The sequence below is a fragment of the Uloborus diversus genome, chromosome 3 (assembly GCF_026930045.1).
Source record: "Uloborus diversus isolate 005 chromosome 3, Udiv.v.3.1, whole genome shotgun sequence".
Taxonomy (NCBI): domain Eukaryota; kingdom Metazoa; phylum Arthropoda; class Arachnida; order Araneae; family Uloboridae; genus Uloborus; species Uloborus diversus.
Window position 1 is genome coordinate 50,693,323 of NC_072733.1, and position 15,032 is coordinate 50,708,354.

Sequence of the window (15,032 nt, forward strand, 5' to 3'; positions counted from 1 at the left end):
CCTGATGGTCGGCACACTTCACACAGGTTGGAAAAGTCTTTTTTCCACTGCAATAAGTCAATGATTTTAGGTGTCCACTAATGAGCCTAGTGATGGTCGTCTGATCTCGCCTACCACACTTGAGAGATAATGCACCTCCCGGGCACTTCGCCTGGTACCAATTATGGGTAGGAGGGACAGTCCAGGAGGACTTTGCATCTCTTTTAGCCTTAGAAAATAGCTCCAGGTAAGTCAAGGAATCAGGTGTATATAATGGCTCACCAGTCCCTTTTTTAGCCAAGATATCGGCCATCTCGTTACCGTGTACATCAACGTGAGATGGAATCCACTGAAAATGCACCTCTCGAAAAGAAGAAATATGCTCCAGTTTGTTAATAATAGAAACACCAGTACCATCACCCACTTGATGCCAATCAGAGAGGTACTGGATGGAACTTCGGCTATCTGACAGAATCCAAACGACTGAAGAACCGTTTGACAAAATTGAACCGAGCCCCTCATCGATAACAATAAGCTCGCTTCTAAAATCTGAGCAACAGTCTGGATTTCTTCTGCTCAATTTTGTTGCACACCCTTGGAATAAAATATAAACACCACTACCAGAACAGTTACGTTCATCCTTACTACCATCCGTATACATTATAATAGAGTCCTCAGGGATATTGTTTATCACTTCCAAAGCCAATTGTTTCAAATAAGCCGGTGCATCTGATTTCTTGTTCACCTGGGAAGGAAGATCCGTGTGGAAGTAGACTCTGTTTAAACCAATTGAAGGATTAATGCTCTGTTTCAAACTATGCTGAATTACATTTTTTGGGATCAAGTTGTCAGAGTCAGCCAAGCTTAAAGGGCTATTTTTCTTGAATCTTTTATTGTTGGTCCACCCCAACAAGAACTCAGATGTTCGATTCTGGGTCCCATAACTGGTGAGCTTTGAGAAATATTTCACCAAATTAGTTTTTCTCCTAAGGCTGAGAGGTTGCAGATCGGCCTCATATAGTACTATCTCATTTGGGCAACTATTACGAAGTCCTGTAATAATACGAGCCGCACTAAGCTGTACCCTTTCAAGCTTTTGTAAGTTGGTGTTTGAGGCACAGCTGTAGACTGGATAGCCGTATTCTAGAATAGGCCTTATGAAGCCTTACTGAAATGATGATCAGCACATGAGAAACACCAATATATTTTTTTTTAATATTAAAAATATTTTTTGAAAATTAAGTCTTATAACTTCCGTGAAAATTTATGCTAAAAAAAGATTTTTTTAACAAATCAAAGCTTTATCAAACTATCAAAACGTTCTGTCTTGTTTATGATTTCTAGTAAAACTATAACTTTTACACTTAATATAAAACCAAAGTACTATATAAAAATTATTAATTGATCGTCAAAGAGAACAAGATGTTTTCTGTTTCAAAAACAAGCTTTAAATACGGGACATGCTAATAAAACGTTCCCATATTTCGAGACTAAAGCATCTAAACCTCGCAACATCTTTCTCTGCTATTTATAGTTTAATTTATTAAAATTCCATTCTTTGAACGCTCACCAATCGGAGTTAATGAGATTGCGTTCATCCCCTGAGTGACAGCTAACATTTACTCTTCTGAAAAGTATTTGAACTTCTGAAATTAAGTTATTATTGATGCGCTAACCTTTTTAATAAAGAAGATTTTGACGGGAAAACTTGATAGAGGCTTAGGAAATTGCATTTTGTTCAGCATAAAAGTACTGATTAAAATTTTTTTGACGCAACTGGAGAGAAAATTTATAGTAACTGGGAAAATTGTCATTTTGTAATGAAGAATAATGGATTGGATGCCGAATTTTTAAACTTCATTCTTACGTAATGCGGAAATTACCGTCAAGGGCGCCACCTTTGAGCAATTTATGATGATTTTTACGCACATCTTTCCTACACTTTGAGATAACTGGATTTGAATTTTACTCAATGTAACTAACATGTCAGAAATGTATTAATGTGGCTGAAAAAATCCAGGTATTTAGGGAAGGAGGTAAAGATATTTTTCGTGTGGCACAATGTGTTGGGTACATGTGTGCGTCATCTTTGTGCCACCGCCTTTTTCTCGTTTAAAATACACATTAGGCTCACATGTGACATGTAATGGCAGAATGAGCTATTCATGATTGAAGACTGAATTTCTACTAAAAAGTTTTTTTTTTCAATCTAGTTCTCATAGGAAAAAACACCCATAATTTTTTTTTTCATTTTAACTGATAAAAAAGTCAACAAATCGACAAAATTTGGATAGACAAATTCAACTTTTCTTTTGAACAGTTTCTATAAAACAATTGGACATATTTCAAAGGATTTTTTTTATTTGCTTCGAACATTAAAAGAGAAGCCCATCGAAGGCACTGGCGTATTAATATTAATCAAAAAATATATATGTCCTGATAAAATATGTTCCAATTTTTCTTAGTATTTTCATCTAAAATTCTTGACACATATTTGCTTCTCGCGTATTAAAAAACGCACACACAATGCATCAGTTACACATACGTATCTACTTATTTGAGAAGTTTCGTATTTATTTATTTATTTATTCATTTATTAGTATAAATTGAAATATTAGATGTATTGAAAAATACTGAAAAAAATAACTTTCTTCTAAGCCAGATTTAAAGGAATTAAAATTGATGCTCGCTTCCCTCTTGAATTATTTAATCTCAGAAACTTTCTGTAAAAGAACCTAAATGAAATTTCTAGCTTTGTGCGAGTAAAAAATGCAGGTTTGCTCAATTCCAAATAAAAGCAATTAAGAAAACGTTTCGTATTTCTTTTATCTTGAATCATATCTTGATTATTTTTCTCAAGTAAAGAATAAAATACGTTTTCTTTTTTGCTGCTTCCTTTGAGATTAACACACCACCGAATCTGATTCTTTTCGTTTTAATAACATATATTTTTTTCTGTATTACAGAATAACCGTATTCTGTTGCTACCTTGGCTTCTCTGCATCGCTATGGCGACTGTTCTTGACATCATTCTTTCTCTGTACTTAGTCTCAGACACTGTGAGTACTCTCATACTATCATCAAAATAAAATTACTCTGTGCGGTAATCCTTATTCGCGGTGTAAGAAATAAGGACAAGGTTAAATATTTTATACTTAATTAACAGCTAAAAATATCGATTGAAGAAATAAAATATGAGAATTATTTCCGCTTACTCTTCTGCAAGTTTTAAGTAAACTAGATAAAGTTTTTTACTGTGTGGCTTCTAATGTGCTTGAAAAAAATCTTGAGTATTTTTTCGAAATAATTATTTGAGAAATTGAAGGATCAACAATTAGTCATGGAATCGTGAAGAGTAGAATGTTCAAAAAATTCAATTAAAAAAATTAGACAATTATAGGGAATTCAAATAAATAATTTAATAAGAGAAATAAATTGTTTTTACTTCCTTTTACAAAAAAGGAAGTATTGTATTCGCAAAAAAATTTTCACCGAAAAATCGGCCTTAATTTCCATTTTGCTCACCCCCAAATGAATGTTGAGTTTTTTTTTCAACCCGACCACACGTGGATGTGTGCCTAGGAACGTACAGACACCCGAAATATCCATTTTGATGATCCCCGAGTTAATTACAACGAGTTTTCTCGCGACGTCTGTATGTACGTATGTATATGCGTATGTGTGTATGTATGTCGCATAACTTAAGAACGGAATATCCTAGAAAGTTGAAATTTTTTGCGTAGACTCCTAGTGGCGTCTAGTTGTGCACCTTCTTTTTTGATTGCATTCGTATGCTCTAAAGGGGGCCTTTTGCCCTTTTTTTGGGGGAAATCTTTGTTAATTTCAATGTAAACTCAAGTGGTGTTATAATTTGGCGGACATTTAGCAATATATCGCCAGTCTTGGTCGCCAGGTTTTGTCACCAACTTGGCGATACATTTGGCGATTTTTTTAATTTTTTTTTTAAAAATCTGGTTTCAATTTGGCCACTGTTGGTGATATTTAGAGAGTAAACTATTGAATCATATTAAAACTGCCAGTAATGAGAAAATGGCATGAAATTGGAGTAAAAGGAAGTCATGTGATGCACACATCAGCTCGTTTTGTAATGGTTTAATTTTCAGTGATTAAAAAAATCCTTCAAATATTCTTAATACATAACTTGTCGGTCACGAAAGGTTTGATTACTGATTTAAGCCACTTATAATGGAATTCGTAGTTAGTTTCTGAGTAAATTTTCTGCTTCTGATTTCATGGGAAATTCAAGTAAGATTCTGAGGGAGCTGTGTTGAACGAAATGCTCTGTAGCAAGTTCTACTGAAGACAAGGGGTTGATAAAATGAGGTAATGAAAAGCAAAGGGGTGTAAGGGGTCATTTGGAGTTAACCATTACAAATGGTAGGTGAACCTCCATTACACAAATTTTAAGTGGAAATTTTTAAGTTTTGAGAAAAGTACGTTTACCTTTCCGCTCCTATGTAGGCATTTATTGGATTTTTTAATCTAAATTATACTGTACTAGAGGACCCGACAGACGTTGTTCTGTTCAAACTTTGTAAATTGAAAAGTTAAAAAATTTTAATAAACTATCAAGTGTTTGAACCGTTTTGTTGAAAAAAAATAAGTAAAAAGGACATGTTTTAAGCTGCTTGGTGTCAGAATGCGTATATTTATTACATCTTGATTTATCTAATGCCCAGTGAGCATTTGTTTTATTAACTATATTTTCTCCCGTACTTGATGCTTTGTTCCTTCAGCCATACTCAAAGAATAAAAAGCTCCCTCAGATATTAAGTGTAAAAAACTAACTACCCATCTAGAACAAACGGTAAATCCCGCGGCAACATCCCCATACGAAAAAGAATAAAACAATCGAAAGGATATAGGTTTAAAAAATGAAAAAGTTAAAAACAATTCACTAAATAAACGAAAATCACTCGACCCCCCCTCCCCCTCCCGATATGAAATAAACACATTTTTTAACTATAATGACTAAACAATCTTTAAAAACGAAAAACAGTTCAATGCAATTTGAAATATTTTGCCAAATAAACAAAGAATACAATAAATTACATTAACAGTAGCTTTAAAATGTAAACAAATGATCACGCAACTCTATTGTTTATAGCCAAAGTCGCCAAGCCCCCACGTTACTCTAATCCAGCCGATCAGTGAGCGAAGCTAACACCGACCAATTAGCGGTCCGATCTTTTGAACGAAAACTTTTAAAACTTCATATATTGCCTAATTTGTTCTTTCCACCAAAGATAAAGTTCTTCCACTGCACTGATCTTTTGTGTACAGAAATACCCTGTTGTAATTTAACTGGACGAAAATAAAATTTGTTTCGTCTTTAAATTCCATCACCTGTTCCTTGATAGTCCAGTTAATAGGTAGAAAAAAACGGGCTTGCCTTACAAAAAATGGGGTCAAAGATTTTATTTTTTAAATTTGTGTATACTAGTGCCAATATGAAAAAACCAAGTTATCCAACACGAAAGACCTCGGGAGAACTTTTGGGGGCCGAAAACCCCCAAAAATGTGTGACTTTTTGTAGTATTTTCAAAATATCTCAAAAATGGTTAAAATTACAAAACAACTTCCAATGCAAATGTTAAAGAGGATTAAATTTCCTTGAACTTTTGTCATTACAACATTTTTGTAGCATGAAAAGCAAGCGAGTTACAGCTTCTTGAAAGTCACACTTTTTCTGAACCCCTTCAGCGAAGTGCGTGAAAGCGCATCGGATAACGGAAGAAAAAAGGAGAAACGCCGGCAGTCTGACCTTGGAAATCATTTGTCTTTCACAGCTGAGGGTAAATGCGTCCGTTCCCTTTAACTTAAACAAAACACCCCCATTCCATCCCCCCCCCCCCTTTTTTTTCTCCAAATGAAATGAATCGATTCAATAGCTACTCATGTTGGTCACTTCAGGGTTTGAGCGAGAGTATGTTTTATCAATTTGAGTGTTCTGAATTATAATTTTCTTTCCTAGAAATGATTACGCCTGACCAAGGTGTTATTTTTATTATTATCATTATTATTTGCGAAATCAGTTTGCATGAATGCGAAATAAAGATTGTGAAGGAGAAGGGAACAGAAAATCTTCAAAGATGCAGCGCGAAACGGCAAAATGAACATCAGCGTTTTTTGAAGTTCTTAAAAGAAGTGACAATTCACACTGCCTGTCATAAATGCTATATCAATGAGCAATCAATCTCTTCCCTTGAAGTAATGGTTGAACCTAACATGTTAACTAAATTCCTCAAGAAAGATTTCCAGCAAATTATAACAAAAAGAATTGTCTTATTCTACTTCTTGAGACATATTTCGAAGAGTGTGGCATTGAAGTCAGGCAGACTCAAGATAATGCCGACTTACTTACTGCTCTTTCAAAGGCAAAAGAAATTGAAAAGGTTGTTATAGTTGGCGAGAGGACTGATGACAGCTTTAGGACAGCCTTTCAGCAACTTGTTCTTTTTAAAACCTGGAAGAGGGAATGCTTGTGATTTGTTTTTTTCCCCACTAAATCTTTTAAGTTTGACCCCAGCAATATTCTTTTCATCCATGCGTTTAGTGGGTGTGATACGACTTCGGCAATCTTTGGCCAAGGCAAAATTAAGTTGTACAAAATAGTCAAAAAAAAAAAAAAAACTCCTGAAATTAAGGAAGCTATTGAAATATTTATGGACCCAATCTGTCACCATGATGCCTTCCTTAGCTGCAGCTGGAGAAAACATTTTGCAAATATTATACACAGGTGACGTAAAGAATTTGAACCTATCTTTGGATACTTTGCAATTTAATCTTTTTATAAAACTAGTATACAGGGCTAAGATAAATCTCTGCAGGGCTACCTCCAACGTGCGGGGAGGGGGGGGGATGCTAACGGTATCACTCATATCGGTTCTACCACCAAATTCAAAGTTGGTGGGGCAACATAATTAATCCAGAGAAATGGGGTTGGGAATGCAGGACGCAAGGTCTAATGCATGTTGACACGAAAAGAGATTCAGTTACTCAGAATCTTTTGAAGATTGTACCTTGTACCTGCAAGAAAAATTGTACTGGAGCCTGTTCTTGTCACAAGGCAGGTTTAAAATGCTCCAGCACGTGCAAACACTGCAGTGGCACAAATTGAAAATGTTGCAGAAATTTCATCTTTGGATGAGACTGCTGAAGAAGATGATTTGTTCCAGGAGCTTTTGGAATTACCGCAACAAAGAGATCTTTCTACCCCCTACAGATTCTGAACCGGAGAACCTGGACCTTCAAAACGGTTTCGAAGAAGATAAACAGCGTATTTTGTTGTCATTTCTCTATTTGCTTTAAGGTCGAATGAATCTCTCTGTAATTTAGATGTATGTATTAATCTTCTACAGTTGGATTTTCATTTTGTAAGGTAATTCGTTTTGGTTTTTCATGCCTCAAAAAGTCAGTTTCTGCAAAATTTTTTCAAAGTGTTCATTACGTATTACTATTGTACCTTTATTTATTCATTTTTATGTCTATTGTTTGCTTATTATCACCCTAATATTTATTCATTCACATTTATATTCGAATATTGCATTTTCGCTTGTAATAAAATAGATGGCACGAATAATGTGCTTTTAATGAATGAGAAGATTATGTAATTCAATTACAAACTGCAATATAAATCATATGTTATTGGAGTCTGACTGAAGACTACCTCTGTCAGACTAGAAATATTAGTTCGTGAGCGGTGGGGGAGTGTTTATTATTATTATTCTATCAGAGCATAGGATGCATGACTGTGTTGATTGTTTGTTTATTAGCTGCCTAATATTCATTCCTTCGCATTAATATTTAAAAATCGCATCTTTGTTTGCAATAATTAGACTAGAATGTACGAATTATATCCCTCAAATGAATGTACATATTGTGTAATCCAGTTACAAATAACAATATATCATCTATTATTGGAGTCTGATGAAGACTACCTTTGTCAGATCAGAAAAGTTAGTTCGTGAGCAGTGGGGAAGGTTTTTTTTTTTTTTTTTTTTTAATTATTATTGCATCGTCGTATGTGCTTTAAATGAATGCGTATATATGTATTTCAGTTTCATAATACATCGTTTGTTTTTGGAGTCCAGTGGGAACTAATCTGTCACCCAGAATTGCTACTGTATCCAGGGGGGGGGGTGAGCAAGAAACTCAAACTACTCTAACTGTCGATAAACTCTCTGAAACTTAAGTTTCTATTCAAGTTCTAATAATTACGACGCCTTGCTTTCAGTGTGAAAGCTTTTTTTTTTCGGAGTGGAGGAAAACTACCTATTTTCAAAGAGCTATAGCAAGCTTGTTATTTGTGCTACAAAAAAGTTGTAAATACAAAAGTTGTAGGAAATTTTATGTTCTTTAAACTTTACATTTAAAACTTTTTTCTAAAATGAACCATTTCGGAGATATTTTGAAAGAAATAAAAAAAGTCATAAATTTTTGTGGTTTTTCGGCCCCCAAAATTTTTCCCGGGGTCTTTCGTGTTGGATAACTTGGTTTTTCCATGTCGGCCCCAATATGTACAAATTAAAAAAATAAAATCTTTGACCCCAATTTTTGCAAGGTAAAATGTATCTATTGACTGGACTATGAATAATGTACTGATTAGTTTAATAATCCTTACAATATTTTTGACATTGGTACCAAAACTCAGATGGATTTGAGCTGGGAAACAAATGTTGCTACGGTACTTTCTGATCATTTGGTTATTAAAACCTAAAGGACCGATCCGGTCACATGGTTCAACAACGACGACAGAACACACGTTTTGTGTGAACCTTCCAGTACTTGACTTTAAAATATATCTCGGGACTTAAAATCGTTGCTTTCAAAAGAAATGTGAAGGCTTCACTCTCTCTCTACGTTTTATTTATTCTTAATTGGCATATGACAGTAGGAAATTTCATTACAAAAAGCAGAGCTGGCTTTCTTATTGTTCTTTGGTAACGGGTTAAATATTTATTTCAATTTTCGCTCAACAATAGGTTAAAATAAATATTCATCATTTGGGAGATATAATCATCCAATATTTAAATTAATTAATTAATTAACGAAAACGTTTCCGATTCAATCCATCGCGCTTCGAAACCATGCTTGCCACAACTTAATTACACACAAAAAATTTGATCAAAATCGGTCCAGCCGTTTAAAAACCTTATGGTGACAAACGTCCGCACAGAAGATTTTTATATATTAAGATTTCAGTACCTACCAGGGTTACTAGTAATTTCTCTTGCTCCAAAACAGAGGAGAGGTTCACCTACCATTTGTACTGGTTAACTCCAAATGACCCCTTACACCCCTTTGCTTCTCACTGCCTCAAATGTAGTTTCTTGATATATTTTAGAAGTTTTTCATGAAACATAGTTTAACATTTTCGGTAATAGATAGTGCAGAGGGGTATAATTTTAACTATGTCTGTTGATTGAAACACTATGGTTCAATATATTTATCTCAAGGTACATAACGCACAGGTTACTCAACAAAAGTTAAATGCATTTCGCCATCGTGAAGCTTTAGGACAATACGTTGAAAAAGAATTTTACACGAAAAATTTGCTGATTGTGGAAAACATGACACCAAATATAGATTAATTAGGCATCAAAAGCTAATTAAGCTTTGGAATTGTCGTGTATTGTAGCAATGACTTGATAAAGAGGAGTAAGTCCCCTAAAATCGTGAAGAAAAATATTTTTTTTCACTTTTTATACATTTAAAATGCTCAAATCAAGAGCTTTCAAGTCACAACAGATTAATGTTTCTGTGTAGGTGAGAAGTAACTTAATTTAAGTATTAATGCCACAGGAATGTATTAAAACGTACGTAAAATTTTACGTTCAAAGGCGATTTTCTCATAACGTCAATTTTAAAAAGTCACGTTCCTTTTCTTAGAAAACTTTTTCTCATTTAAAAGTGAATATTGATTGAATTTTAATAAATTGTGAAATAAACAGAATCACCTTAAAATTTTTCTACAGTAGACTCTAAGCTATCTTTTGAAAACACTGAAAATTGTAAGTTTCTATCATTTAAACTTTTTATGAAAAAGTACATAAAGTTTAGCAATTTAACATTTCTCGTATACGAGGTACAAACTCCCTCAAAGAATTCATTGGATGAACTACATCAAAACATCGTTTAGTTTCTTAATTCATCTTATACGTATTATTTTCATTTGTTCATGCTTAGTAAGACTGGATTCAAAGGGTGTCAATGTATCTTAAATTTTCATGTTATTGGAAGTAAAACTGCAGAAATATTTAAAAATATGTTGGTGTTGTTCTTTTGCACAAAAAACTGCGTCTTGGTATGATGCTTGATATATTAAAAAACTTATTTTAAGCACTTGATTGATTTTGGTCAAAAGACATGGAAGCATGATTGTTCGAGAAATTGTATTTTGTGAAGTTGAATTATAAATATCATACTTTGAAATCTAACGAAACCACTAATTTCCTCAAATTCTAGGAAATGTGTGTTCAATAATTTTTAGGAGTAATCCAAACATTGCGTAATTTCAGAAATTCCTTAAATACCCTCATATACCTCAACTATTGTTTCTCAAACAAGGGATCACACAAGCATAAGTGCGAGAGAATTTATTCCGTTCAAAAGCATGGACAGTCTCTAAAACATCGTTCAGAAAATATTGTAAATACTATTTTATTGTTGCAAAATGTTTTATGACCTAGTAATAACAATCTTATAAAACAAACAAATATCTAAATTCTGGAAAGAATTAGTAACCATATATTAATACGAGATTTTGCTTCATTTTCACTAAAAATGTTCTTCGATACGACATGTCAAAAATCCGCAAAACTTTTTAAAAACTACTTCGGCTCTTTATTGAGTCACAGCACTATCAAGGTTGAGACAAGATAGTCTAAATCATTTATAAACTCATTTACTTATGCTCACCTGACTACTTACAAATGCAAATGAAGACTTAAAATGGATTTGACTGGAATCAAATGGATTACTGATTCGCAAGCCTTGAACAGTAGAATTTGTCAAATTTCTTAGAATCCTTCATCTCCTTAAATTATATAATGCAGAGTTAGGCAGACGCGTTCACACTGCTTTACTATTGGGGTCATTTCACGTAAAATCGATTAATGCCATGTGCCCAAATTATTTTTTTTAGATTTTTTGAATAAAAATTACGCTTTGGAGAATTTTTTCAAAAATTCGATTTTTGATCATTTTTCGGAGTCGCCGTTTTGGCATGAATTCAGAAAATCTATCTAATTTCTTTATTTTTCAACCAATTAAGCTGAATTTCAAATCAATTTCAAGCAAATATTTTTCTCTTTCAGTGTGAGCGACAAAAAGAACTATGAACAGTTAGGTGTTGTCACTCTTTATCTTAAGTCAGTTTTTATGTTTTTTTCAATTGGGAGATTAAGTAAGATATCTCCGGAGTACCTACTAGGATTTGCATCAATTTTTTTAGTAGCATATTTAAATCTTTCTCTTGCTATGTAGTAAAAAGTAGATGGGTGTTTTTTGTTGTTTTGAAATAAAAAAAAATAAAGTTTGTTTTGCAGAAAATACAAGTTTTCTATTACTTTAAATTCCTTTTATGCTTAAAAAAGGCCAAAATTTTTTCAGAACAATTAATACTGGACTCTCGAAGGATTTGTATCAATAGTTAATCGCTAAAAAGTTGTTTTTTTTTGGAAAAGAATTGTGCAAAAATCTCCTACCTTACGAAAAATGACTCCGAAAGCGACTCCGAAAAATGATCAAAAATCGAATTTTTAAAAAAATTCTCCAAAGCGTAATTTTTATTCAAAAAATCTTTTAAAAAAATATATTTTGGGCTTTTCTCATAGATATCTATTCGTAAAAAAATAATGGAAAAAAATCGGAGACATGACGACACGGCCGACTATTTAATTTAGGTGATTCGACGTGGAATGATTTATTAATGGTTTCGAAAATTAGGTGTCATATTTTAAGGTACAGTGTAGCTAAACTGAAGAAATTATTTCTCAAGAAAGATTTCATTGCTGTTAGATAGTTTTAACACTAAACTGATGAGGAGATTTTTTTTTTTTGTAAGGTAAGTGGGGTGAGGTAGAGTGTAAGTTACTCCAACGTAATATTTCTTGTCACTCCACAAAATTTAGCAAATTAAAGTGGAAAAATTTCCAACGATTTTTGCATTATTTATGTACACAACTACAGCTGAAGGAGTACCGTAAGTGACAAACATTAACATGTTATATTAACCACAAATATAAGCATTACAAAATGTTTGAGAGCAAAAATTCGAGTTTTTCTATGGTTCTAGAAACTTCACTCAGTTAATGTTTAAGCAATAATTAAAACTCGAGTTCTTCTAACTACACCAAATGGGAAAACAAAGCGTGGCCGCATAGAAAGTTATCAAAATATAGAGGTAACCTTCTAATGCATGTTGAAACTTTGCTTTTCGAAGTAGAAATTTTGGATGACAATAAGCTTAAATAAATTATTTTATCATTACGTGAAAACGATACATTATGACTGAAATGAATCATCAATTTAAGAATATAAGTATCACTTCATTGGTTGGTTGTTTCATCTACTTCTCTCTTCTGCAGCGTTTTAAAGACAATTAGCTAAAAAGTACGTGATTGCGTGAATATAATTATCTTCTTTTTAATCAGAATTGAAAAAATATATAATGTCATCCCAGAAAAACATAAATAAACGATATATCGCCAAGTGTCCGCCAAATTATAACACTACTTGAGTTTACATCGAAATTAACAGTGATTTAAACCCAAAAAGGGGCAAAAGACCCCTTTAGAAACAACCGAATGCAACCAAAAGGAGAGGTGCACAACTAGACCCCACTAGGAGTCTATGTACCAAATTTCAACACATACACAGGTCACGAGAAAACCCGTTGTAATTAACTCGGGGATCGTCAAAATGGATATTTCGGGAGTCTGTACGTTCCTAGGCATATATCCATGTGTGGTCGGGTTGAAAAATAAATTCAACATTCATTCGGGGGTGAGCAAAATGAAAATTAAGGCCGATTTTTGAGTGAAAATTTTTTCAGGGAATACAATACTTCCTTTTTTGTAAAAAGAAGTAAAAACAGTGGCGAATGCTTTTTTTTGCTCTCAATGGTTAAGAGTAGGGGACTAATGGGGATTCACCGGCAGGAGGAGCAGCTGAGCAGCCAGCTGCTCCTCCCCACCCCCTCCACCGCCTGCGACCTCCCACTGCGCCTCCCGGCCGCTCCTCCGACCTTGGGGTTGCACCTCCTCCGCCTCTGACCACCGCGTTTTCGCCCACCCATGTTTTCGCCCTTTGCCGTGAAAGGTTACAGGGGTATTTTCGCGCGCTTTTTTTCCCGCGCTTTTGGACTTGTCGTTTTTCTAGTCATAGAAGACTAGGAGGTTTCTCACTTTTTGAATGGCAACGTCAAAGATTTTGGTTGTTATGACAACCAGAGTTTTTTAGTTTTCAGTTGGCAACACTTGTTGCTATGCTTTAACTTATGCTATGTTTAACGTTCGTGGCGCCATCTATTGAGAGGTTGATTTTTATTTCCGGAATTTTGAATATTTCTGCGAATTTAATTATTTTTATTTTTACAGAATGTCGCGGCCGGGAATCGAACACCCAAACTTTGAGCTAGCAAAAACGTATGCTAACCACTATGCTATATTTTCCATTACTCTTTCAGTCTTAATGTGAATCTGTACCATGACAACGAATATTACAATTAAATTAATTTTAAAACCATCAGTTAATTTACTCTTTAGTACTAATCATGGCATATCATTAACTGAATTTCAGCTCATAATTGAAACTATCATCATTATTATTATTTTTCATAATAACAATGTTTTTCACTTAAGTAAAGATTTATTTAAATACAACCCATTCGAGATTTTAGATTTATTTCAATGCTTTGTGGACTTGAAATATATTTTAAACTTTGATTTTCTTTTTCATGCATTTCAAACTTTATCATTTTTATTTTTTCTAACTTGTTAAATTTTCTTAACTAATTTCTTTTTTCTTTGTCAAATTGACAAATAATTTTTCTAACTTGTAAAAATTTCGAAGAAATAATTTTCTTAACTATTTTTTTTTTTTTACGTTCATACAACAAAATATTTTTTCTTATTTGTTAAATTTTCTAAGAAATAAGTAACTTAAATATTCTTTCATACATTTTGAACTTTAACGTTTTTTCCTGTCATTTAGCACTTTGATTTTTTTTTTCACTATTTTAGCGTTTTTCAATTATTTTCAGTCTTTAACTATTTTCTTAACTTTTTAGTCTTTAACTAATTTCAAACATTTCAGACTTAGATTATTTTTTCCTGATTTCGATTTTTTTTTTAGTATATTTTAGAGTTCAATCATTTTCTCGCTTGTTTTTACTTTATCGTTTTTTTCCCGATATTTTTAAACTTAGAAATTTTTCGCAATTAGTGACAGGAATCGAAACCTCAAATTTTTCGAAACATTATCAGGTCTACAATTTTCATCCATCTAATTTAATTTAAAAACTTGCAATCAATTTACTCTTAGTAGTAATTAACACTTATCATTAACAAATTTTCACAGATTTTAAAAAATCAACTTAATTAATCTTTTCCAGTAAGCAAATTTCGCACTTAAGTTACATTCCAACACTGCATATACGTTTCAAGAGTTTCATTGAATTTATCACATTCCATTTAATTAACCCTAATAATTACTTTTTCATTTAATTAACTCTAATAATTACTTTTTCATTAATACTTAACTTAATCATTTTATCATACATTTATTCCAGTTACAAAATTATGCTTAAAAGTTATTTATTTTTCTTAGCACAAGAGATTTTAACATGTTCCTACTAAAATGCTTTTCACTCTAGTTTGAGTTTACTAAAATAGCAACTCATTTACGATTTAGATTAATTTAATCGTCTTTGATTCTTTTTCATTATTATTATTTTACATTATCACATACGTTATTATTTTTATACATTTATCCATTTAATTTTCCAAAATCTACAATCAATTTACTCA

General features: G+C 32.8%; 1 protein-coding gene across 2 annotated transcripts in view; it reads left to right on the forward strand.

Annotated features, from left to right (window-relative positions):
• LOC129218229 (uncharacterized) overlaps positions 1–15,032 on the forward strand; it is a 230,541-nt gene that overhangs the window by 195,198 nt on the left and 20,311 nt on the right. The window contains exon 5 of one of the 2 annotated variants that reach the window (XM_054852452.1): positions 2,946–3,038. The exons of the other annotated variant lie outside the window; for it this stretch is intronic. Coding sequence (XP_054708427.1) covers positions 2,946–3,038 — 93 coding nt within the window. The remainder of the gene's footprint in view (positions 1–2,945; positions 3,039–15,032) is intronic. 2 annotated transcript variants of the gene reach the window in all.